The sequence below is a fragment of the Dunckerocampus dactyliophorus genome, chromosome 10, assembly GCF_027744805.1.
Source record: "Dunckerocampus dactyliophorus isolate RoL2022-P2 chromosome 10, RoL_Ddac_1.1, whole genome shotgun sequence".
Classification (NCBI taxonomy): Eukaryota; Metazoa; Chordata; class Actinopteri; order Syngnathiformes; family Syngnathidae; genus Dunckerocampus; species Dunckerocampus dactyliophorus.
Genome location: NC_072828.1, coordinates 13,527,518 through 13,554,370, shown reverse-complemented (window position 1 = coordinate 13,554,370; position 26,853 = coordinate 13,527,518). Strand labels below are relative to the sequence as shown.

Here is a 26,853-nt window from a genome sequence, read left to right as displayed (position 1 = left end):
GCGTGTAAAGTTACTAATTGTTTATGATAGCTTGACTGTGGAAGTGATGATTAAAAGTCATTCAACTAGTATTGGTGTACCTAATGAAGTGTCCTGTGAGTGTACAAAAATCAAGTGTGGAAAAAGCGCCTCATTGTTGTCGATTCTTAGAAGCTCTGCCACAACATCCTCTTGTCTATCTCAGCTTTCCTGTCTTTAAATTTCCTCCCTGGTTTTTGTGTGTGGGTCGTAGGTCTTCAAAACAAGTCGTGGGGGGAAGGAGGGAGGGGGTGGGGGGGAGGGGGCGGTCCACCACGTAAAGGCTCCTCCCCTCCCTTCCTCATCTGCCTAGGATGAATGGTGAGGGAGGGAAAAAAGGAGAGACAACAGAGTTTTAATCACTCATGTGCTTGAATAGTGTTGGCCTCAACCAACTTCCAGCAGAAGGGAGTCAGAAACACAGAGGATTGGTTCTATTGTTGAAAGAGCTCCTGTCCACATCTGACATCCAGGCATGTGCTGAACCGTCATCCAGACGACCAGCATGATCTCACACTACCCTCTGGCCACCATCTTGCCTTGGCCTCCATCCCCCAGCCACCACTACCCCGACTTGGACTGCAGCCTGCTGCTGGAAGGCGACGGAGGGGTGGCCCTGCAGAGGTATCAGGCTCGCTCCCCAGAAGGAAGCCCGCGACACTGGGTAAGTACACATTAACACACTTGTTTAGTCTGCTTCTTGTGTGTTTTTATTGGCAGGGAACCCTTGGTACTTCCAGCCTTGGTAAACAATCCTGCAGATGTTGGCCTTCTCGTCCGTATTGTTTTGCACTTTTGCTAGATACAAGGATGGGAATGGAAGACAAAGAAGTGAATTCACATGCAACACTCAGGGTGCGTTCATATCGTCATGTGTGACCATGGTGTCCACCAAACAAGAGGACCGAGACCGCTTGAGAGGTGGGTCTCGGTCCTCTTGCAGGTGAACCCTGGTGCGGTATGGTTCACTTGAGCTCAAATGTGAACGCTACGCAGACCAAAAACATGGACTAGTGTTAAAATGACAGCAAAAAGCATGCCGAAATCATATGTAAGGGAAAATACATTGGTTGTGCTATCTCTCTGCTCTAACCCTCTGTGTCTGTGACAACGCTCTTTAAAAGTATATTATACAAGCTTTTTGTGAAATCTCACCTTGTAAATATGGCAGAATATAAAAACAATCTACATATTCAACCCAGCAGATGGCATTGTAGTTTGCAATCTTGACTTTTGTCACATAATATGTCCCAAAAGCTGTCCTTTCTTTATCCACATAAATTATTTACTGTGCAGCCTTTGGTCACATGACCAACATGCCAGCGTGAACGCTAAGTGAACCCCCATTTTTTATTTTTGGAATCCCGAACCACAAGTGTGAATGCAGCTTTACTTCCTTAACCAACATCTTCCTTCCTCTGTTTGGTTCCATTCAACAAGACAAAACAGACCAGTGACCCCTGGTAACACCCAACGGGAGGAGCGCTGACCTCACATTAGAGAGAAGCCATTACTCACCTACTCTAGCGGCAAAATCCGAGAAGTCTTAATGACTCTTATAATGTGTGTCAGAGTCTACATCTGAGCTTTTTGTCGCCTGTCAGCATCTGAGTTTTGTCATGCGGCGACGTGCACGTGCACACTGCTGCTGATGAGACCCTCAAGTGTCAAAAGTGTCAGTCACAGTACAGTGTGTGTGTGTGTTTGTGGAGATGGTTTCTTCATGTCGCCTGTCAAACATCCTGGCTCTGGTATCCTCCGCTGCTCGCTGCACTCTTTCCGCCCATTGTTTCCCGCCGGGAGGGAGGTGAGAGTTCATTTAATGCATCTATCAGCTTCATGTTAGCCTTGTGACTTTTAGTGTTATAACAGCTGGATGGCAATAAAGTTCATTATAAAGAAAGTGCATGAGGACGTCAGTAAAACAATTACGTAACAAATAAAGCTTAAGTGCTATACTGTGTGTGTAAATGTCGTCTGCCTATTGACCTTGCATGTGTATGTTCCAAAACAGTAGAAGGTGGTCATAAAAAAAAAGGTTTTTTTTTTTTTGCATGTGATATGCGGTTACATATTCTAAACACCCAGTAAGACTCACCAAAGACCTTACTGGTCACTACCTACAGAGGGCATACTAGGGCATGGTATTTAAAGATTTACATGCTGATGCTGCTATGATGTTATGTTTTTTAAATAAAAATGTTAAATCACACATTCTGCCCTAATGGCAAAAAATGTCACCTTCACAAAAACTGTAAAAGTATTACACATTAATTTTTTTTCCACTTTAAACAAGTAAATCTCTTAAAAATACTTCTGCCTGGAATATACTGTACATATCTAGTATGAATTATATTTGAGGGTTAAAAAGGCCATTTCAGTAGCACTGTACCCTTCAAGCAGACATTTCGCTGCATGCTTCAAATGGGAAAAGTAGCGCTATCTGGTGGACAAATACAAACATTCAACATTGAAGGCCTGTAGCCCAAATTGAACTCTTAACATAAAGGATTGTACAGTTGTCCATCACTCTATCGTATTTTTTTTTCAATTAATGAATGAACAAATGACCGCTGTTATGTAGTTCTCAATAAGACACAGTCGCCTCTTTCTTGAGAGAGCGTTTCTCCCGGCCAGTCACTTTGACATTTGCCCCACTTACCGTAGAAGATGTTATGAAACCCTGCCAGTCGTAAAAAAGGCGGCGCTGGTGCCTGATTGCTGCTGTCTGTAATCACCGTGCCTGCCTGGTCCAACAGTTCAGGTCAGAGATGATGTGGGAGTGCTGAGGTGTCGCTCCTTTATCAAAGAGTCCAGTGATTATAATGAGACTCCCACAGGAGCACGCAAGTTGTTTTTCACAAATGCAGGTCAAAATGTAGCTTGTAAAACCGTGGCCTTTTTATGGATGAAAATTATTGGAGGGTGCCAACCATTTAGACAGGCTGCATACCAGCAAACCTCCCTGGTACTGTCTGATGTGCATTTTAATGTGATTGGCAGTGACTTTACTTTACTTATTTCTTGAAAAATGTAAATACAGTGTTCTCTCGCTATAACACGGTTCACTTTACATGGCCTCGCTATAACACAGATTTTTTTTTTACTAATTTACATAATTGTTCTATCGCTAGCAGTGTGGTTCTTTAGTGCTGTATGTTTGCAAGTTTTCTCCCCGACAAAACTCACAATGTCGACTAAACGCTCTGTGCCAACAAAGGCACCTGCAGTTGTACCCAAAAGGCAGAGGAAGATGCACAAAAAGTTGGAATTCTGGACATGCCGAAGGAAGGTAGAACTTAGCAGCTGTAGGGCTCCATTACAGAATAAATGAATCTTTGGTTCGTACCATAAAGAAGGAGGAAAATAGCATAAGGACGACAGCAGCAATACATTTTAACAAGGATGCAAAAAGGGCTTTAACTGTCCGCAACAAGACAATGGAGAGGCCGCCTCTGCGGATGCCGGTGCAGAGGCATACATGAACAAATTTAAAGCCATCATCGAGGAAGGGGGATATAAGCCTGAACAAGTTTTTAATATGAATGAGACAGACTTATTTTGGAAACACTACATCGCTGAATCAACCCAAAGACCAAGGCGTGATCCGCGCCTTCAAGACCCTCTGTATGCGCAACATATACTGTATATTTTGTCATGTCTGAGAAAAGTGTATTAAGTGCGTTGTGAGGGGTTTTACAGCCTTAAAACATATAATAAACGAAAAAACATATCCTGTAAATGAAAAACCATATACTGTAAACGAAAAAACATATACAATAAACAAAAAAACATGCACTGTAATAAAAAAACATATATAATAAATGAAAAAACATCCTATAAACAAAAAAATATATAATAAACGAAAAAAAACATACAGTACATAAAAAACGAAAAAAAATCAACTTCTATTACACGGATTTCACTTAACGCTGGTATTTTTTGGAACCTAACCCCCGCGTTAAACGAGGGAACACTATTTCTCACTTTTTAACACTTTTTTTCTTGTAATATTACAACTTTTTCTTGTAACCTACAATATTATTTTTCTCATAGTATTTCACCTTTTCCTCATAACACAGCTTTTTGTCTTGTTTTTCTTTTGTTTTTTTTCTTGTAATAGTATACGTTTTTCGTATGATTTTTTTCTGATAATGCACCTTTTCATTGAAACATTTTTTTCTCAAACAGATTGCAACTTTTTCTCGTAACACCAAATACGTTACGCCTTTTTCTCACGACACCACAACTTTATTCTCTTTGTGGCTTTTTTCTAATAAAATTACGCTTTTTTCCCCTCATAACACAAATTTTTTTTCTCACATAACATTACACGTTTTTCTTGTAACATTCCAACTTTATTTTCATAACATTATGTCTATTCACATAAAATGCCTTTTTCTCATCACGCAATGATTTTTTTGTCTTGTACTATTACAGCTTTTTCTTGTAACGTTATTTGCTTAACATTCCTTTTTTTTCCTAATTGCTTACGCCCTATTCTGATCAACATTGCCATTTCTTCTGTTGTCATATTGCGCCTTTTTCTGATAAGTTACAATTGTTTTTTCTTGTTATGTCACAACTTTTTCACATTAACATTACAATTTAAAGTTATTCTCGCGACAGCATGTTTTTTTTTGTCAATAGTATTACACGTTTGTAATCTAAAATTTTTCCTTGTAGTATTATGCTTTTTCTTGTACAATTAAAACATTTTCTCTTATAATACTCCGCCTTTTTCTAGTAGCAAGACTACTTTATTTTTTTAATGGCCTTGCCCGTAATATTATGCCCTTTTTGTACTATTTTTGTTGTTGTGACTGTGACATTAATCCACCTTAATGTCAATTTATATATTGGGGGACAACAGCACCATTTGGTTCTGGATCTGGTAGGGCACTTTTCCTCCTGCCCCACCACAGAATCACTGTTTTAACGTCAGCAGACACAAGCTGCACTGACAAAGCTCATGACCGAGTTTAAACCGAGCTGCGACAGTAAACTGTGGTTCACCGCACAGCATTTCACAGTCAAGTTTTTGTTCCTCATATCCTTCTTACTGGTGCATTAAGGGGGCCGACCAATTAATTAATTGGCTCAGAAGAGGCAATATGAGCACTGCCGGCAAGGTAGTTCAATAACCTCAAAAGGTCATGAGCTGGAAATGCAGAAGTGACAGTTGGCAGAGAAAGCAAGAAAGAAAGGAAGGGGGGCGGTGAAGAATTTCCACAATGGTGCGTTGATCATTGAACAAAACTGATGAAGAAAGCTGACCGAGCACTCCTCCTTCCTCTTTCTTCTTTAATGAACAGAGAAGTGTACATTTGAGGCTGATGCTTGGTGACGTCTCAGTGTTTCCCTTCCCAAACTCGATGGTGGTGTGTTTTGATGACTTGACAACATGCTTTGGACAGTAAGCGAAGGAAAGACAGCTTCTGGTGTTTGCATCCGGTTTCATATTTGTTCATCACGTGCGGCTGTTTTGCTGAAAGAGAACAATATGTTTTTGATGGTGTGTGCTCTTTCAGTTATTAGTGTCTCACCCTTTGTTCCAAAAAAAATAGTACATATACAATAGTACATGGAGTATCATGATTGCACAGCATCGGCTTACATTTCTGTGGGTGTCACGGAATGAAATCTATTAAAATTACATGCAGGCCTGCACTCACACTACTTCTGCAGCATTCGGACTTCAACCGGTGTTCCATCACTTTATTATATAACCCTGTAGTACTGCAACTTTTTGAATTTAGAATCTTTCTTTTCATTTCTAATGTGGAGTGTTGTTATTTTGAGTCTTTCTGTTTACAGTCGTCCCTCGCCACTCCGCGCTTCAAATTTTGCGGCTTCACTTTTGTCATGTTTTTTCTAAATATATTAATTAATAATTCATCACTGTTTTACAGCCCATTATTAGTGAGTTATGTACTTTTTACCTAAATTGCACATCTGTGTCTCTCAGTGAAGAACCAGACCTCTTTTTTCTCCAAAAGCTAGGCCCCTCTTAGTCAATCAACCACTTAAGATGCTGTTTACACACTCCGGTGACCTCCCGGATGTGTCAAGTTGTCTGGCTGCCTCAGGCTCTGTTTTGCAGAGCTCCATGTTGTTGTGACTCTGGCCCTTAATTAGGTCACATAATAGGACTGGTGTGAAAAGTCAATAAGTGTGGGTATTGTCCCTGTATCCCGAGTGTTCATTCCAGCAGCAGCAACTCGCTCAACTGGGGCAGAAAGTCATCATGCTACCATATGGTGATGGGTGTGCTCCAGTCAAGCAGAAGCAGCAGGCTATATGTGCAGCTGCAGGTCTTTGATTTTTGTTTTTGTGGTTTTTCAATTAGATGACTGTGTGTGTGTGTGTGTGTGTGTGTGTGTGTGTGTGTGTGTGTGTGTGTGTTCAGCTCTGTTGGTATTAGCCAGGACACATGACAGGGATCAAGCTTGCATTGCAATGCCTGTTGACTTCCAAAATGGTTCTAAATTAATAATTTAATACTCCTATAGGAGATCATGTAAAATAAGGTCATGAGTAGAAGCATTAGCTTACACACACCGCATATATTTATTTGTGCAAGCCAACGCTTCTGCTCACACAAAAGGATGAAAATGTGTCAAAACATGCTTGGCTTTAAATTGGCTTGAAATTTCTCACTCAGCTCAACTGGTGCTATGAAACACCCGCTATAACTTTTAAAGTGTTTTTGTGTCCTATTTTCTGTGTTTTAAGTAACATTTTAACATTATTGGATTAACTGTCGTACAATTTTAAAAACTTTTTGTGCTGTCAAAAAAATCACTATATAATAAAACTAAAATAAAGTAAAAAAAAACAACAACAAAAAAACAACAACAACAACTCACCCTTCACCTGTTAAATGGAGAGGGAACAGGGTGGTGTTTGCATAGCGATACTGCCAGCTCGTGGCGTTTTATAGGCATCATATTGGACCATCTGTTACATTATGTTCCATTTCTGGTTCTAAGGTTATCATCACACTTTGCTTTGCCATCACTAGCACCACAAAAAGCCAAAGAAAAAGCAGATAAATCACACATTTATTTGACTGTGAACATTTTGTTTGACTTACACATTGTCCAACTTTTGTAGGCGTTCCACTTTAAGGTTTGACTGTATTTGACACATGATGGTTATATGTATTTTGGATGTGATTCTGTGCTTGTACTTTTATTTTGTTTTAGTTGTTTTTATCTTATTCCATCTTATCCTGTTCTTATTTGCTATAGCCTGTTTTTACTCTTGTGAAGCACCTTGGGCACCATTGGGATGTTGTAAGGTGCTATAAAAAATCAGCTTTGATTTGATTTGTGAGACGATGCGTGTCTATGCATGTCCAACATTAGTGTGCATTATTGTTCGCGTAATAATGTGAGTCATCTCTCCCTCACGCATTTGCCATTTTTTTGTGGCTTTTGTCCGTTCATGTGAGCGTCACTCTGTCAGTTTCATTTCCTTACATTGCAGCACATACTGTAACAGCTTGCCAACTGTGCTACTTTGTCCTCGCAGTTTGCGTTAAAGTGCGCAAATAGGTGTGACTTTACAGTGTGCGCACCAGTCCATCCAGTGTATGTGTTGTTTTTGTTGCGTATGTGACAACCTGGTGGTTGCATGTGTCTGTCAGGCAACAGATGGTCCATGGTCTCATTAGCAGCAGGTCAGACAGACAAGCGAGCATGTCCAGACTGACTCATTCAAGGCTTAGCAAGGCTTAGATTGCAAGAAGAGGGGGTGTGTGTCATGACTAAAGGGCCAAGAATGGGGGTTGTGTGCATACATATATGTGTGTACGTGTGTGTGTATGTGCATGTGTGTGCGTGTGTGATTTAGAGGACCTCTGTGGCTGAATACACCTGAAAGTACAACAATGATCTGGATTATCCCGGTTTTAGCCCCACTGACCCCAAAAAGTAGGCTGAAAAAACAACTGTTAGAAACATCACCATGCATAAAAGTGATTCGTCATATTCAGCGGTTATGAAACTCCAGAGAAACTTTCCTCCCAGCTGGGTCAGCTGCGATACGAGTGTGGGATGTGAAGGAGGAGGGGTCTAAGCTTCCAAGCTCTGGCCCTTTACTGGAAATGATGTCAGTTCTCTGGAGAAAGAAAGAAAAGCCAGAGAGGGAATGAGGACAATAGATGGGAGAGCAGCAGAGAAGTGACATAATAAGCGAGAGATCGAGGGGCCGAGACGACGCTTTAATGTGGTTTGAACAAAGGCTCCAGTTGAGCAGATCTAGAGAGAGAAATGCAGCTGTGCGAGTCCTTGTTATTATTCATCAGTGTTTGGATGGTCGTCACCACTGGAACCGCCACACATCTATCCAATGAACAGCTTTACTGGCTTACTCAAGCCAACGTATAGCAGCAAATCACAACAAAAGTTACCTCATATGGAACAAGTTTAGGGCCCAACGCCTCATACAATAAAGAGACCTGACAGGAAACCCCCTTGTGATGAAAGAAAAACTCCCGTCTGAGGAAGAAACCTCGGAAAGAGCCAGCATTCAGTGTATGTTTAGAGAAAGAGTATTAAAAGCACTGCAATGCAAGGCCAGTAGTAGGCGATGTCACATTGTAAGAACAAGGTGCACCTGTGCACCAAATGCTTTTCCTCCTGGGTTTTGTGCAAAAGTTTATTTTTGAACACCCTTTGTTTTTGTATGTGTGTGTTTAAAATGTAACTTGTGGTTTGCTGCTCGTGTAAGTAAGAGTATGTATGACGTCAGGGTTACTAAGGAATCTAACTAAGCATCTATTTTAGCGTAAACAATTATGGTGTTTTTATGTTTGATTTGACCACTGATATTGGTAGTATGTTATTCCCTTACCTAACCTGTTGCTTTGCCAAAGTATCAGTACGTATCAGGTATCAGTGTTAGTGCATAAGAACATTGCAGGTATCACCAATGCCTACTTGTTACAGTAGGAATGTAGTAATTGTACGCTGTGCTAGAACAGGGTTAACAAACCAAGACTGTTGTCCGTTGTCTGCCTTTGCTGTTTTGGTTGATGGTCTTTGGTTTGCAAAACTGCCCCCACAGGTTTTCCCTGTTACTGCAACTATGGTATGGACAGAAATGCGGACAGCGTCCCAATCCTCCTGCTTAGACGGGCAGCTATAAACCATTCTGTTGATGTTGCTCGTCCTGAACCGAAGCACACAAACCTTCTGCTCTGGTAATCTGAGGAGAGCGAAAACAAGAACAAACCTTTCAAACCTTTTGGCAGTGGGAAAGGTTCCTCCCAGCGTGACACAACAACTTTGATATTGCGATCGTGTATCCTGCTCAAAGGCAAAGCAGGACTCGTCTATGTATCCTACGTGGGCGGCTTCATTTAGTAATATTTTTTCTGGAAGGCCGTGCAAGAAGCTCCGGTTACATCACACTTGTCATGATCTCGTGTGGACCTTCTCAGGTTCTGTCTGTCCTGTGAACTCTTCTCTCGCTCTCAGTCACAAAGTGGAGATAATGCCCCCTTTCATGTTAATCTCCTACACTTTCTCTGATATACGACTACTGTCTTATCTATGATGTAAACACAGGCTGCCCAAAACACCCTCTCTCCAGGCCCTGGTGGACTTTTATGTTGGAGGGGCTGTGGACCAGCTAGTCAGGTATGAGGACAGCAGCAGCCTGGTTGGAGTCAGGGGGGAGCTGGAGGCAGGAAGCGGGAGATTTCCTGGAATGTATGTTTTTTTTTCCCCCCTCCACCGTGTGGTGCAATAACACTGTGAGCAACGCTCCGCCTGTTTTTGTCCCGTTTGGGTCTGCACTGTAGCTCCATGATCCCAGTTATAGAGAAGCGCCGTCTCGGGAAGTTGAATACGGGCAGGAATCGACTGTATCAAAAAAACATCAACTCTGTCCATTTGGGTTTTTTTGCTTGTCATTAGACTTCTCTCGGAGTGTTAACCTTATGTGCAAGGGGGAAAAAAACTTGAAAAATGCTGATACAGTTTTTTTCTTTTTTCTTTGAAATAACAAGTTAGAGGCCATAAATGTTTAGAATTAGTAGAATTTCTTACAAATATCTACTGTAATTAGTAGATAGCACACATATTGTTGGTGTTACTTAACATGCTTAGTTTTGAACTAACCAGTTGTTCCTTGTTTATTGTGGTTGATTGGTTCCAGACCCGACCGTGATAAGAGAATTTTCGTGAAGTAGGATTGAATATTAATAAATGGAATATTTTCGTAGTTATGACCTTCTGAATACGTTTTTTTTTTTTACCATTATTAGAGCCCTGTAGACATGAAATAACACCCCTGTAGTCACTTTTACACTTGTATTACCTAATATAGTAGACATAGTAATAGAAAATACATTGTCTTATAAAAAGATAAGATAGACTCACACGTTAGCATTAGCAATAGGTGGCTATTGTCTCATCAATGTTACTGATACCTAAAGACCAGTGTAGAATACCACTCTACTGCTGCTGTTTATGGTTAAGGAGAGGCTCACAATGCACTTCAATCAATTTATTAACAAACAGAGAACACATACAGTGAACATTCACACAGGAGCTGCTGTCGGTCACTCTCTAAACTGTTAACCTGCTGCTAGCACTCAGCTAATAGTCAACTCTAGCTAGCTGATGTCAAGCACGTTACTTCCCAGGACCCGCTTCTTAAAGGCGCACACAACTCACAGATTCTCAGTTACACTTCATATCATGTCTTTTGAATGCCTTATATTTGTATTTGTGTTCATTTTTTGTTCATGTTATTCTTGAAAATGCTTAATTTAGGCCATGCATCGGTACAATTTGTTTAAATATGCATTTTTTTCTTACTAATAATAGACCATATTCAACCACGAAACAGCAATCATTCATTGAGTAATTAATTTTTCAAAAGACCGCAATGAGTGAGGGCGCGATGTTCGAACTGTGATGTAGCAAGCGACAACTGTATTAAGTCTCCTTAGCATTTATGAGAACCAACCACGAGAAAAGTCTGCCTCACTTGTATGCTACAGCGGCCACTTTTAAGTTTTGCATGACGTCATGAATGAAAAGCCTCCTTCCTCATGGACATGATACCACCTCTGACCTGCCCGTAGCTAGATGAGCCCGCCACATGTTTAAGCCCATCACTTCACAAGAGAACAGTTTGTAAAAAGAAATAAAAAAGAAAAAAGGGGGAAAAAAGCAGGCTTCACAACACATCTTAAATTATAGCTCTGCCAACTAACCAACTGTCAGTCAGCTGCAGATGTGGGATCATCAATGATTGATTATTTTGTTTTTCTTCAGCGAATAGGCTAACTTGCATGACGTGCCTATTAAAATGTGACTGTGGGCTGTAGCTCACATAGCTATGCTAGTGTTGCTAACATTTGTGTCCTCCCACTCCTTAATGTTACGTTGCTGTATGTGATATATGGTAAGTGCAGAGTTACAGTGTATGTAAACCATGGATAATACACTCAAGCTAAATCGCACATTTAGTTTGTAAAATGACACACTGCAAACTTGCATCCAACAAAAGACCCGTGCAAGTGTTGTAATGGATGAGTTGACATAGAACATCTCACACAAGTCAAGTTGAAAGATGTTCTCCACGTCTCCATGTCCATCACATTCACCCGACGCCTTGTTTGCTCTGCGATATGACATCACTCCCACTGTGAGAGCGACACTCTGATCTGCTCGGGGCATAGCTGGGGGTCATTTGAGGTCGTAACCTTCCCACTGCCCTTGTGGGCTTCCCAGAACTCTGGAGACTCTATTGGACAGTGGGGCGGCTCAGCCTGGGAACTGGAGACAGGCCAGATGTGAGGTCTGAACGCCACTATGACACACTGACGTGCCCTCACCTTCATACGTGACAACCTTGTATGTGTGTATGATGGCTCAATGACGCTATGTGTGACATTGGGGGTTCCTAATGAGTGCGTCAGTTAGCCATGCACACACACAGTCCCAAGAATAGCATCTCTCCCACAGAAATTGATGACAATCTTAAATGTCTCTGAGTGGTTCCTGACCACTTTTATGACTCTGAAACAGCAATGACCTCCACCAAGGAAGTTATGTTTTCATTACTGTTTGTTTGGGAATTACCTCCACCATGGAAGATTTGTTGCTATTGACATGTTTTTTTGTGTTCCACAAAGGAAGAAATGCTTTGTTTCTTTGTTTTGCTTGTTTGCAGATTACCTCCACCAAATAAATGATATTATCTTTGACATTCTTTCTTTGTTACCTCCACAAAGGAAGTAATGTTGTCATTGACATTTGTTTGTTAGTCCCACCAAGGAGATATTGTTTTAATTGCTGTTTGTTTCGTAATTACCTCAATCAAGGAAGTCATGTTTTCTGTTTGTTTGGTACCTCCAGCAAAAAACTTATGTTATTAACATGATTTGTTTGTTGTTTGTTAATTGCCTCCACCAAGAAGGTTATGTTGTCTGTTTGTTACCTACGCAAAGGCATTATGGTTACTTTGCTGTTTGCTTGTTTGTCAGTTACCGCTGCCAAAGAGGTTCTTTTTTCGTCAACACTTGTTTGTCATTTACCTCCACCAAGGAAGTTATAGTTCCATTATTTGTTAATTTCCTTGGTTATATCTTCATTGGTCTTTGCTAGTTACCTTTGCCAAGGTAACTTTTTCATCACTTATGACTTGTTTGTTTGGTGATGACCTCCGCTTTTAATCAGTGTTTACTTGTCAGTTAACCTCCACCATGAAAGTTGTGGTTCCATTGGTGTCAGATTATTGAACCTGATTCCACAATGAATGAAGTGGATATCTATGAAGGTTGTTTGCACTCTACTAAGAGCCATTCTAACTTGATTTATCATTGAATTAACTTAGAAACCAGTGAAAGTTCACCATTGCAATGTTTACAATACAACCTTTGGCCATAATGAACAATCCACCACAAGACCAATGTTTGATTCAAATCTTCCCGTTTATTCACATGTGTGGGCTGTGTTGACTACGGGTTGCAGCAGTGGAATAGCGTCTGCCTTTCTCACACACTCGAACCATTCTCCTCTTCACGCGCTGACAATACACAGCCCTGATGACGCCATGCACCGCCTTCCTTGTATTGTCCCACACAGGGAGCCTTAGGCCACAGCTGCTTCACTCACAAGACACGCTTATCATTCACATGCATGACAGCTAGAACATGTTCCATCTTAATCATGTATTGTGTGGAAATGGCCTGAAAAAATACAGTAAATGCCATATTTTTGCTGAAGTCTTGTAAGTCTTGTAAGATGATTGTTGCAACTAGTAGTCTTTAACCATATCAAACACAGAACCTATAGATTATAGTTCATTATTAAAGCAAAGAATGATGACTCAATGAGGAATCATATCAAAATATTTAGGTAGCTGGGGAGAAAGGTCGAATCAGTACATTTCAAAGCTTCATCTGCACCATTCCGAGAGCTGTTTATAATATTCTGACCCTCTCATGCAGCCAAAATGAGGTAACAAAGTATTATGAACAGCACTGCAGTGAAATTGTACACCACTGCAACATATTGTTAAATGAATACTTCAATCCAAATATTGTAATATTATTTTTCCATGATACACACTGCATAAAATTGTGCAGGTGTACCTAATATTTTGCGTCTGGCTACTCTAGTATAGACTATCCACATGAAGAGGAAACAAAAATAAAATGAAAATTAAAAAAGGAGCAGCATAATCATCATTATTTTTTGAAACTATTATGATACACAATCTATATTTCCATTTTTTTATGAAAAAAAACAATTGGCAAATAAATTAATGTAACTAAACAAACTAAACAACTATAATACTTATATTTTATACTAATTTCTGAACAAAAGGCAGGTCCAAAAACATCTCTTATGTACTGTATCTTGGTCATTTATATGAATCTAAAATGAAAATATGAAATTTAAATTAATTACTTTCATACTCGCACGCACGGTGGCCTAGTGGTTAGCATGTTGGCCTAGCCAGGAGATGGGGAAGATAATTTCACTAGTTTTAAGTAGTTTTTTTCCAAAAATCTAGTCTTTTTTTTCTTATATTTGGCCAGCACTTTTTTGCAGTGTGTGCCTTACGATTGGCTGGCGACCAGTCCAGGGTGTACCCCGCCTCTCGCCCGAAGTCAGCTGGTATAGGCTCCAGCATACCTGTGACCCTAGTGAGGATAAGCGGCATAGAAGATGGATGGATGGATACACTCATTCTAATTCATTTGTTAAATGTATTCAAAAATATCCAACCTTACTGGCCAAACAAACAAAAATAAATTAAAAAGTAGCAGAAATTAGTCATCATCAGTATTAATTGCTCATATACTTATTGACATTTTCAAAATAAAAATGAATCAAATGTACTATAATTACGTCTATTCAAAATATACATGAATTTATGTTTAGAAATAAATTTAATGCTTTTTTTTGTTAAACACCCATTTTATGTATGCCAGGGGTTTCTCAAGTGTGGCACTCATAATATACTGTACTGATTGAAGTTAGTTGGCAAAAGATGCTCTTCTTTCTCAAGCTGTTGCACCTCCCCTCAAGTCTTCTAGCCCCCCTTTCACTTTAAAAACCTCTTATACTGTATATACTATATTATAGTACTAGTATTAGTTATAGACATTTTTGCACAAAAGGCAGCTCAAAAAACAACTTTGTAACGGCTTAAAGGTAATGAAAGAGATCACAGCTCTCTCCTTGATGATTGAAGTGACAAGGGCTTGGGCAGGGCAAAGATGGCGGAGGAGGGCGGAAGGAAGGAGGAGGAGTTTATAGCGTGAATGTTGTGAGTGCAAGTAGGAGGAGTTTGCTCATTCACTAGAAGAGCCTCGGACTTAACTGACAGTTGGAGACAGTTTTCTAGTAGTGACGCGTCAAAGAGGGAGACTGACTTAAAACATAAAGACAATAAAGCAGAGCAGGTGGTTGTGTTTCAAAAGGCGCCATCTTTGTTGTTCCTCGGGGGACTTTTGGCGGGCGCTGATGCTGTCCCCGGACCATGAGAGAAGGACTCACTATGAAGTTCGCCTGGAAGACTAAAATGGTAAAAACAGAAAACCCTAAATACGTTTGTCTATAACTTTGAGGGAAAGGAAGGTGGGGGGGAGCTAACGTGGGGAGGCGATTGCAAGCTTGGGAAAGTGGGGGATAAAGAGGGGGAGGGGTTGGTTTAATGTTGTGATAGCTTTTCATTGACTTTTAAATGTTGTTTCAAAGCATAAAATAGCGCCGTTTGCTCCCTTGATGGTATTAATGATGGACATCAACTTTTATGTGAAACAAAGGGAAAGGGGACAGCAGTTGAGCTTTCTTCTAAAGAGGGGCCAGCAACTTCCAGGCTAGTATAAAGCAAGTTGTTATGTTGCCTGAATTGTTTTAAAGGAGCAGATTAGACTCCCGTCTTTGAAAAATACTGTTTACTGTTATAATAAACGGTCTTCTCTTTAGTTAACCGCCAGGCCCCTTGTTTACATCTACTCAGGGTCATGTGATAAAACAGTGTTCATGATTATTAAAGAAATGCAGTGATTGGCAGTGGACACAAAGTGCTTGACACAAAGCATGCCGGCTATTGTTTTGGGAGTGTGCATGACTCATTGCAGCTGGAGAGGGGAGACATGTTGCTGACCATGAGGGTGGGGAGCGGTCCCCCCAACAAATACAACACACAGTCCTGCTTAGAAAGTTATCCATCACTGCATAGAAACAGAGTGTGCATCAGTTGACCTTTTTGTACCCTCCTTTTTGGACTTTAAAGGCATGTGTGCAATTCAGGCTGCGGCTGTGTGTGTGTGTGTGTGTGTGTGTGAGAGGACTTGGCCGTCATGTTGCATGCGTGGTGTTTGGATCCGGCCCGGCGCTTCTGTTTTTGTCTCCACATGTTGATGTGTCAGCAAGATTCAGCTAGCTAGCTTTTGAATCCTCTGTTGGCAGTCTTTTTTTTCTGTGTCTGCATTGTCATTCATTCACACCCCACTCGGTCTGTGTATAGACGCTGCTGTGTGCCCGTGAGTTACTAGCCCCCTTTCGCACTGCTCATAAAAGCCGGCTCTTTCCCATTTTTTTCTGTGTGAACAGCACAGACTGAAGTTCCAACAACTGCTTTCAACACAACAGGACAAGAGAATTTAAGTGAGTGAGCGCCTTACCACAGAACCGTAAAATTACCCGGAATGGGGTATCAGAGTCAACATGAGTTTTCCACCTTTGAGGGTACTAACAGAGGTGGGATGGTGCTTTGGTGTTTGAAAAGGGCTTGTTCCAAGGTTGGCTCCGATCACCAAATCAGTTCAGCTCACACAGATCACAAATAGGGGAAAATGCCTTCTTTTATAGGCAGTGTGAAAGGAACAAGTAACGTACTTACAACCTGGACATTTTTTGGCTTCAGAGGTGAAATCAAGGTTTTTTAACACAGAAATAATGATGCAATATTGGCGCATCACAGCCATGGCAGTAGATACTGCTTTTAATTGTATGCGCATTTCACACAGTACCCATAGGGTCCCACTATAAGAGAAGTACATGCGTGACATTGCCAGTGCCTGCTATACATATAAAATACTTGCTGGACAATTGCTTTCAACAGAGCAGGGGGAGACATGAGCTGACATGAGCTTTACACTTTCACACAAGCACCATTCTTCTTCTGATATGACCTCTGAAGCCGAAAAATTCTCAAGTTCATTTCGACCTTCTGTTCCTTGTCGGTGCTGTTCATACTTCAGGGGTGTAACAGAGGTGGGATGGCAACTGTGTCAAAGGAATAATGGAAACATGGAACTCCGGTGTGAAGTTTAACACCCTGGACTCACGTTGTGTTGTGTTGAAAGCTAATTGTCTTGATTGCCAGATGCTGGTCGCACTTGGGTTCTGTGTAAAATGCACCGACATGTGAAGTAGGTTTAATGGATGTAGACTGGTAGAAGTGGCGGTACAATCTGTACAATTTGGCTAATTATTGGACTCCAAGGTAAATGTTTGGACTTTTACCTAGGCCAAAAAGGTGCAGAATGTTGTTCCTGATTTGTAAAAGTGATGTGTCGAGAGTACAAAAAGTGCCCTGAGCTGTGCCATTGCACACCTAAAGTCCTCGCATATGTTAATTCCTAGCTGAGCACTGCAATAAAGGTCTGATGCAGAGCTGTCGCATAGGGGGCTCATTTGGGAGTCTGCACACATTCCGTCTCTCCTCGTCAACCTTTCATCGCTCCCTGAAGGTTGTGCAGCTCCGGCTTCACCTCCACCAAGACAGGGACACAGTAAAAGAGATGGATGGGGAATTAAAGGGAGTGCAGGCAAGGGAGGGAGAGAGAGAGGCAGGGTGGCCTGGCATGCTGCAGCGTTGGGGGTTGGGAAGTTCTGGATGCTTTACAGCACTTTTGTCCTTGCTAATGTAGTTGCGTGCACAGCTTCAGATTCTGCTGAACTAGAGTGTGACTTCAGTTAAGGCCTAACAATCTTTGGATCTGCATCAAATTGGCTTGTGTTGTTTCAAAGTGTGCATTAATTAAACGAAAGACAATTTAACCTAATACATTATACCTACTGCATACAGAATATCCAAATTTTGTCATTAGGTGTTGATGCGTTATTGGATGACGCATGAAAGAAAATAAATTTATAATGGGTTCTTCTGAGGTGCATGACCCTCCTAGTCAAGCAGTTTTTGCTCACTTTTGCTCAAAAACCAAAAAGTGTGATGAAAACCTCTTTTGCTAAGGTAACATGTGTCTTGACTTTTGGTCTTGATTTTGAGGAAAATTGTTTTACTTTTGGTTGCTTTCTGATGGGATTCTGGCATTGTTTTATAATAAATGTCCAAAACAGTCGCTCCATGTCAACAGTAACTCTTAAGTGGAAATTGGTGAAGCACTTTTTCGCTAAAGCCTGCTTAACCTAATAAAGAAACTGATAAAAATGCAGTGATATGCAAGTCTTCCTTCTGCAGGTCAAGATGGCTCTCAGTAGTGTGCAAACCTCCACCAAGGATGAACCATCCTAACCTTGATCATTCATTATTTGATGATAAATTAAGGAAAATGTCTAAAAATTATGGAATATTAATGATGCTTATCATTTGTTTATATTCTGTATGTATTGATGTAATGGTAATACGTGATGGTTTTCCTTCTGTGCAGAGCTCCGTGCAGGACTGGGGGGAGGAAGTGGCGGAAGGAGCCATCTACAATGTGACGCTGAAGAGGGTTCAGATTCAACAGGCGGCCAACAAGGGTGCAAGATGGCTGGGGGTGAGTGTGTGAACTCAATACTTTAACAACAGCAGCAGCAGCACTGTGGCAATGTGTATCTCATGTCTGTTTCGTAACTTAATGCATTTTCCACTCTCTTGGTGACAAATGTGCATTCCAAGTGAATTATCATGTGTATACACGTTTAAGACATCCGGTTATTTGTGCAGAGAGAACTCATCTCCATTGTTTCCAGCACAAACCATTGTGTTGTTTTAACATCACAGCTATAAATCTCCCACTCTGGATTTCACCTTTAACAGTATCCGACGCTGCACTCTCTCTCTTTTTTAGCCAAAGCATGTGATTTCCTGACTTTCCAAGCTTGGCAAGCAAACTGCTCCCCCCTCCACTGCTCACTTTTACCCCCCTTTCCATTTTGCAGGAGCAGTTTGATGAAACGCTGCTCTGGCATTAAAAGGCATTAAGGGCTTTTCCTTGAGTTGTGCATTTCACGTCTGTTACCCACAAGACACCTCTGTTTCCTAAACGATGTTGTTTACGCCGCACGCATTGTGACATGCTCAGCAGTATTTCAGTAAAACCGCGAGCATTTGCGTTGAGGGTGTGAGGCGATTTAGCGGCAGGAGTGCAGGAACACGCGTCATTGGTGGAATTAACACAAATGATTAGTCTATTGTTTACATGAGAAAGCTGGATCTTGTGTATTTTGTAGCCTTTTATGCAAGGGGAAAAACTTTGGCTAGAGGACACTGTAATGGTCACTGAATAAGAAGCCAGCTGTAGTCAAGCCAAAATGAGAAAGTGTGTTTAATTTAGGTAGATGGCTCTCTAATGGTGCACTCAATCACTGCTTGGGCACACTTGATACCTAAAGTCCAGTTTGTTTGGCTAGTGCGAGTGATGTGGCCGCTACTCAAAACACAGTGCACTTGCTCAGCGGGAGTATACAGGTCATGCATGAGCATATGCACGAGCGCCCAACCTCGTATAATCAATGTGAATGTTCCTCCCACAGGTTATTAGCATACTGATCCATCATATGGGTCATGCGTGAGCATCATAACACCTCCTGTTTGATAACGTGCTAACAACCTTTGAGACCTTTTTTTTCCAATGGGTCTCTCTTGTGGTGCAGCAGCATCTCTCCAGGTGACTGTTGTGTGCGTGTGTGAGTGACAGGAAGAAAAGCTCTGACTCCATAAGGGGAGAAGTCGTTGGCACCACCTGTAGGTTTACAGACCGCTAGACCGCGAATGTAAGACAATCTCCCTATTCCTGTCAGTTTTCTAGGGAAAAATATACATTCCATTATAACACCACATGTTATAATAGAAATAAACAGAACGACAAAAACAATTGACTAAGTACTGTAATTAATTCACTAACTAAAACTTTTTTTTGTCATGGCCGAAAGGGGCTACAACAAAGGGGCTGAAGAGCTGCATGCAACTCTGGAGCCGTGGGTTGCCTCCACCAGCCCTAGATGGGCCAAATCAATATGAACCAAACACTTAAGTTAGTGGTTTGGTCTGCAACATATCAGAAACGAGGCAAAAATGTAGATCACTGTTTTCCAAAGAAAAGCTCGTGTAAATATCTTGTTTTTGCCTAATACACAAAGATTAAGTCATGGATGACTAACCAAATATGTAACATACTACGTGAAATCAGAGGATATTTACATTTTAAAATAAAAAAACTATTAATCGAATACCAAAGTAGTTGTCAATTAATTGTATAATCAATTAATCATCGATTAAGTGTTGCAGTTGTAAATGTGATTGTTTAAGGAAACAATTTGCATAACCGAAATAAAAAAACAACTAATAAGCCAAGTCTGGACGGTCGCACTCATACAATGTTAATGTAATATAATGTAATGAAGTAATTGTACATGAACAGGCTGTGGACCAGTGTGAGTAAAAAGGCAGGAAAGTCTGCGTGAGTGCTCCCCAACACTCAACATTTTCTTCCATTTCCACTTCCTGCAGGTGTCCCAATAATTATTCCACATGGCGTATTTATTATAAGCAGTTGTCTGCCAGTGAACAAGAGCTTTACAGCCATTCTGCAGGATCAGTGTTTATTTAGATGCCAGTTGTGGGTTTTGCTTTGCACAGTCATTGCCTGTGCAAGTCCTTTTGCACATTAGAATTGAAACTCTCAGCCACGGTGACAGATAAGTGTTTTTCTTGACTTGCTGTCAGAGGGGAGTGGTGGGAGAACTCAGAGGGCGATGGAGGAGGGGTCTGCCTTGATTGAAAGCAGATTGGAGAGTTTCCTGCCCTAGCGTGCTAACGCTCCCGCCCTCCTTCTTTGTCTGTGCCACTTCTTCTTCTACTTCTCTCTCCTGGATGCTCTGCAACTGCTCAGTTTCACCCTGCAATAGTAGGACACATCTGGATGAATTTTTAAAAAAGGAATATAGGTCACAGTTGGTCCTCCCTCTTTCGCTCTCCTTGTTTAATATAATTACTTCACCTCCTAAACTCCATAACAAACACAAGACACTAAATTACAACTTCTCAAATGGTGTAATCTTCCATGTATGTGTATTTTAATGATTAGGCGGAGGGTGACCGCTTGCCTCCAGGCCACACAGTGAGCCAGCTAGAGACGTGCAAGATTCGAAGCATCCGTGCCGGAACCCTGGAGCGTCTGGTGGAGACGCTATTGACGGCATTCGGCGACAATGACCTCACGTACACCTCCATTTTCCTGTCCACCTACAGAGCCTTTGCCAGCACACAGACGGTACTACAGCTGCTGCTCGACAGGTAAGATGCAGCCACACTAGATTTGGAGCTGCTGCAGGTTCAAATCCATTTTATTTACAGTACTGTGCAAACATTCAATGTCACCAGTAGTCATTTTAACATAGTAAAACAGTTACATACAGGTAAAAATAAACTATTTAATTTTTAAACTGGATGAAAGTGCAAATAGAAGAATTTATTTCCACTCTGGCATTAATGGAAGAGTCCACTTGCCCATCTTTTCTTCATCATCCATGCAGAGATCGCCATGATTTGTTTTCCACTTATGTAACCTATAAATAAAATAAAGAAGTAGCGCTTCAAATATATACATTATATTTGTTAATTACAGTAATATTTTTCAAATAGTTTAGTTTTTTTTTTAATTATATATACACATTAAACATGAATTCCAAAGTTCCCTTCAAGAAATTATGCCTGCCTGCTTGATGATAAATAAAATTACTTGCATCTTGTATTGGCGACCCAATAAAAACTTAACCCAATTCCAAATTTGGAAAGGTCTATTATATACAATACTTTGCAAAGGTTTCTTATATTTAGGATGACCTCCCTTTACAATGGCATAATTGCAGGATTGCTGCCTTTCTTAAATCTAAATGGAATCCTAGTTATTTATAAAAATACATTAAAGCAACAAAACTAGTGGTGGCCCAAGCCTTTTGTACAACAATGTATTAATGATATCCAATGGTGACGTAATGCTACTATTACACATACAGTACATAAACAGGATGTGAATATGAACAGGCAGTGTCCGTGCAGTCTAACCCTATTTCGGTGTGACTAAAAGGATGATTCAGCATGCCAAGATTTTTATTTGCTGTATTCTCTGCTGCAGGTATGGAAGTGTGGAAGAAAAACAGCTAGATGCCAAGAGAAGCCAAGTGTCTGAAAGCAATGGAGCCATCAGAAAGTGAGATGTGATTGACTTGCCGCTGCAATCTTTGAAGTCTGTGTCTAAACATGTCTGTCTGTCCTCACAGTGCCTTAGCCTCTATCCTGCGTGCCTGGCTGGACCAGTGTCCTGAAGACTTCCAGGAGCCTCCAGACTACCCCTGCCTTCACAGGCTTATGGATTACCTCCGTAGGGCCCTACCCGGCTCTGAGGCCCTGCGACGGGCGGAGGGTCTGCTGGAACAGCTGCAGATACAAGCCAACATGGACGAATCCGATGGTAACATCCTTAAAATGCTCTTCACTTTCAGAACTATTGTTTCTAAAAAAAAGAAAAAAAAACATTGTGTCATCTTTAAAAATACATTGTATTTAACTGTTTGCTTTCAGCTGGCTTCCATGGCACCATCTCCTACTGCCTGGGGGAGGAGGATGAAGTGGTCATGGAAGTCCAGGAGGACTTCATGTCCTTTGAGTCTGACCTGGTGGCCGAGCAACTAACCTACATGGACGCAGTAAGTGGAAAGGGACAGCACCAACTTGGAGGTTGTTGTACTGAAAGGAAAAGGGTGTGTAATGCTATCCTGTTTTTTTTGCTGCAGCTGCTGTTTAAAAAAGTGGTGCCACACCACTGCCTGGGCTCCATCTGGTCCCAGAGGGACAAAAAGCACAACAAGCACAGCGCCCCCACCGTTCGAGCCACCATCACTCAGTTCAACGCGGTGGCAGCTTGTGTGGTCAGCACGGTGCTAAGACATCGACAGATACGACCGCATGTCAGAGCGCGTGTCATCCAACGCTGGATAGACATCGCTCAGGTTGGCACACATTCACTTGTTAAGGAATACATCTCTTGTATTGGATGTCATCAGCTTATGCCCAATGACTCCCCAAGTTACGACTGCGCTTGTGTTACCTTTCTCCTAACAGGAGTGTCGCATACGTAAGAATTTCTCCTCCTTGCGAGCCATTGTGTCCGCGCTGCAGTCCAACCCTCTGTACAGGCTGAAGAGAGCGTGGAACTGCGTTCATAAGTAAGTCCTCTTGTTCTTAAAAAAAAAAAAAAAAGATTGCGTCACATGTTTTGCACTTGACTGACTTGTGCCTGTGCTCCACAGAGACAGCATGCAGACGTTCGAGGAGCTGTCTGACATCTTTTCTGATCACAACAACTACCTGACCAGCAGAGAGCTGCTCATGAGGGTTAGTTCCAATTGTTGCTATAATTGTAATTGCCCACACGAAGACAAATACATTATTGGACTACATAACAATATGTATTTGTTTCTAAAAAAATGATGTCAGTATAACATACTTTTCTTTTGGCAAATTTAAGTGTAACTTTTTATGTTTGTAGATTTTGTTTCCCTCTAGTGCGTTCCCAGCTCACGTAAATGCGTCACAGCAAGCTATATGGTATTGCTCTCTTCGCTCATTGGTCAGCGGTGGCGCAAGAACGTAAATAAGAAGTAGATCAGAGTAGTGTCGCATGTCACGAGTCGTACTGAACAAACAACACAGACAAAAAATGTTTTTTTTATTAACTTAAATAATTGTATGGGCAATCTAACAGATCATAGTGCACCAGCAAACAGACAAGTGAATTTTAAGGGGACACGGCCAGTAAATTCTTGTCTTCAGTGGTGACGACATGCTAAACCGGAGACGCGCTCGAATACTTGTAGTCACGTTCACATTATGGTGTTTAGATTTTTGTTAAAAGGGACAAAGGGCGCTCGTATGAAAGCACTTACTGCATCCTGTTGACGTTGCTTTCCATTAGTGCATGTCTGTAGGATCTTTTATTGGGTATTTTACCCCTACTCAGTTTATGCAACATGTCTAACATAATCAGTGTAAATGTATCCCAAATCCTAAATTATGAGACTAATAAAGAGTTGTCTTCATAAAGTCATCAGTGTTTACCCTGAGCATTCACTTAGTGATCACTTGCCTCGGTTTATAAAGCAGATTAAATGCCTCTTAAAATAGACTTGAAACACACATTCCGTAGGTCACTGTCTAGAATTTCCATAACCAAAGTTATTTTTTTCTTCTCCTCTTTGACCCCCCCACACAGGAAGGTACTTCAAAGTTTGCCAGTCTGGAGAGTTGTGCCAAGGAGCATCAGAAACGTACCCACAAGAGACTTCAGCTGCAGAAGGAAATGGTGAGACAAAAGACTGAATGCTGAAGCTAAAACTGTGCTTTCGGTGGATATTTTTGAACGACACATTCCTCATTGTGTTTCATCCATAGGGAGCCATGCAGGGAACCATTCCCTATTTGGGGACTTTTCTAACGGACTTGACCATGCTCGATACAGCACTTCCTGACCTAGTGGAGGTAAACAAACTACAACACATGATCAATGCTAAGTATGTGTGCACGAATCAGAGGACATTAGGTACACCTGCAAATTTAAGAGCCTTTCGCTGTGGATTTTACTCAGGATATCATTCATAAATTACACATTATAATTGTCATGGTATTGGACATCAATCGTGTTCAAATAATACACTCATAAAGTGCTAGCACTGTTAGTAGTAGTATAATTGGAGTGGTACAAATTAACGTGTATTAGCTAACTTTGTTAGGTTGTGTAGGTGTACCTAATGAAGTGTCTAGTGTATTTACTGCTCATGTGAGAGACATCTGTTAAAAACTAGGACGCAACTTTCCGTGAGTGTGTGTGAGAATTTTTTTTCCTGAGCCTGTTTTTGTGAGTGGTCTGCCTACAGTAAAGGTTGTTTGTCTACGCCGGGTATGTGTGATGTGCTGGGGGTCCCTCACAGCGTGTTCTTTGTGTTTTTCCGCAGGGTGGTCTGATCAACTTTGAGAAGAGACGCAGGGTAAGAGTCTAGTAGTGGAATATCTTGACATGAGGCTCCAGTTTGGAAGCTAAATTAATTCACGTTGAATGAATTGTACAGGAGTTTGAGGTGATTGCCCAGATCAAGCTGCTCCAGTCGGCCTGCAACAGCTACTGTCTGACTCCAGAAAAGGTGTTCCTTAGCTGGTTCAAGAGCCAAACTCAGCTCAGTGAGGAGGAAAGGTAAATACTGTTTTACTTGATACTTTGTGGATGTGCTGAACAGGAACCAATTTGATTTTGGTGCAAACTGAGGCGTTACCCTTGCCCTAGAATGCCAATGGTCCCATCCATCTAATCGTTAAGTAAAACATCAACCTGCTAGCATTTTTCACTCTTGTAAGCGGGACACAAAGGACTGTAAACTAGGTCCCCAACTTACGAACACAATTGGTTCCAGACATCCGTTCGCAAGTCAATTGTTCGTAAGTCCAACTAAAGGTAATATTACCAATGATATAGGTACTACATGAACGTGTATACATATACAGTATATGTGTATGTATGTAAATATGAGTTTGGATGCAGTAGTAATATTAAACGAGGATAATTAATGAAAAAAACAATAATAAAAATGATTTAATAATACGTAATGATAAATGTTATTTACCTTTGAAAAGAAGTGGTCGAGCATACGTCGTTGGTGGAGGAGGAGGAGATATTGAAAAAAGGACAAATCGTCGTTGTCGTTAGACTCTTCTAAAAGAGGTAGTGTTCTGTGGGTGGTGTAGAATTAAGCAGGCCTATTAACTCTTCATAAACTTTAATCACACGCTCTGTCCAGGTTGCATCATACAGCTACAATTTAGCTGTCCATTTCTCCTTTACATTCTCCTCTAACTGTTGTGGTCCCATTAGCAGTGTGACAGTGCCCCCTACTGGTCAAGCATGTAGCAGTATAAATATGGAATTCCAAAAGGCAAAATACATGAAAATATAGACCAGTCAGCTTGCGTTCGTATCTCCGCATGTTCGCAAGTCGGATGTTCGTAAGTTGGGACCTAGTGTAGTTTGTGTTTTCTTACTGCTTCGTACTGCCTCGTTCTTGTCAGAGCACATGCTGCCGATTTGCAGAAATTGTCATCAGCCATGGTCAGACAAGCTGTCTTGTATGTCTGTCTTGTAACCAACTGTTAGCAGTTAAACCTTGGTGGAGGTTTGAGTGCTATTCTACTTAGCCATTCCACATCACTAAAATTAGTGCATGAAGTCATAGCTGAGTGAATCTCTTGTTCACACACATGCGCGCACACACACACAATGTACTATTCTTGTTGTCCTTTCTCTGCGCTCCTTATTCTGACACTTCTACTTCCCTGTTGTCGTCATTAGACTATCCTTTGTCTCCTCATTGTATCTTTGCTTTACAACATTGATCATTTGTTATGTTTACATTTTTACAGCTACGTCTTGTCATGTGAAATCGAAGGTCTTGGAGATAGCAGCCCGACATCGCCCAAGCCTCGAAAAAGCATGGTGAAGAGACTGAGCCTGTAAGTACATCAACATAAATACATATTCTATAGATAGGTAGATGGATATTAATGAGACATGATAACTTATTCTCTAGGCCAGCCATCACCAAATGGCGGACCTCGGTCCGGATACGGACCCAGTGATGGCCCTTTACAAACCCGTGACAAATTAAAGTGAATGGAAACTATTTTACAATAATATTAACATAATCATGCTCGCGGACCGATTGCATCGGCAGATTGCTGGCATAATTACTTGAGTTATTACAGTTGGGTTACGGCAAAGGTGGTGACATCACTCATTTGCTGAGAAGTGAACGAGCAAACCATGGTTTGCTCAAATAAGACATTGATAGAGAAAACCGAACATTTACAAGTGAATGGCCGTAACAATATATGTTAAATTCTTCCAGAATCCACTGCCAAACCGCTGTGTCTCATGTGCTCTGAAACTGTAGTGATGCTCTAAAGTGCAATTGTAACGCGCCATTGCCTGACAAAACACAAATCATTTGAGTGGAAGTATCCACCGAAGTCTGATGCGAAAGCGCGGAAAATAACGCAGGGTTTCCACTACATGTA

General features: G+C 41.2%; 1 protein-coding gene across 2 annotated transcripts in view; it reads left to right on the top strand.

The window, feature by feature from the left end:
* The window catches only part of rgl1 (ral guanine nucleotide dissociation stimulator-like 1), a 37,505-nt gene that overhangs the window by 4,040 nt on the left and 6,612 nt on the right, over window positions 1–26,853 (top strand). The window contains exons 2-15 of one of the 2 annotated variants that reach the window (XM_054789581.1): window positions 492–682; window positions 18,176–18,286; window positions 20,819–21,027; window positions 21,869–21,943; window positions 22,014–22,204; window positions 22,315–22,439; window positions 22,527–22,742; window positions 22,855–22,958; window positions 23,043–23,127; window positions 24,005–24,094; window positions 24,184–24,270; window positions 24,744–24,776; window positions 24,858–24,979; window positions 26,200–26,289. In XM_054789581.1, coding sequence (XP_054645556.1) covers window positions 524–682; window positions 18,176–18,286; window positions 20,819–21,027; window positions 21,869–21,943; window positions 22,014–22,204; window positions 22,315–22,439; window positions 22,527–22,742; window positions 22,855–22,958; window positions 23,043–23,127; window positions 24,005–24,094; window positions 24,184–24,270; window positions 24,744–24,776; window positions 24,858–24,979; window positions 26,200–26,289 — 1,697 coding nt within the window. In that variant the 5' untranslated portion in view covers window positions 492–523. Of the gene's footprint in view, window positions 1–491; window positions 683–14,813; window positions 15,079–18,175; window positions 18,287–20,818; window positions 21,028–21,868; window positions 21,944–22,013; window positions 22,205–22,314; window positions 22,440–22,526; window positions 22,743–22,854; window positions 22,959–23,042; window positions 23,128–24,004; window positions 24,095–24,183; window positions 24,271–24,743; window positions 24,777–24,857; window positions 24,980–26,199; window positions 26,290–26,853 lie in introns of those variants that run through there. The other variant, XM_054789582.1, reaches the window with a different exon arrangement.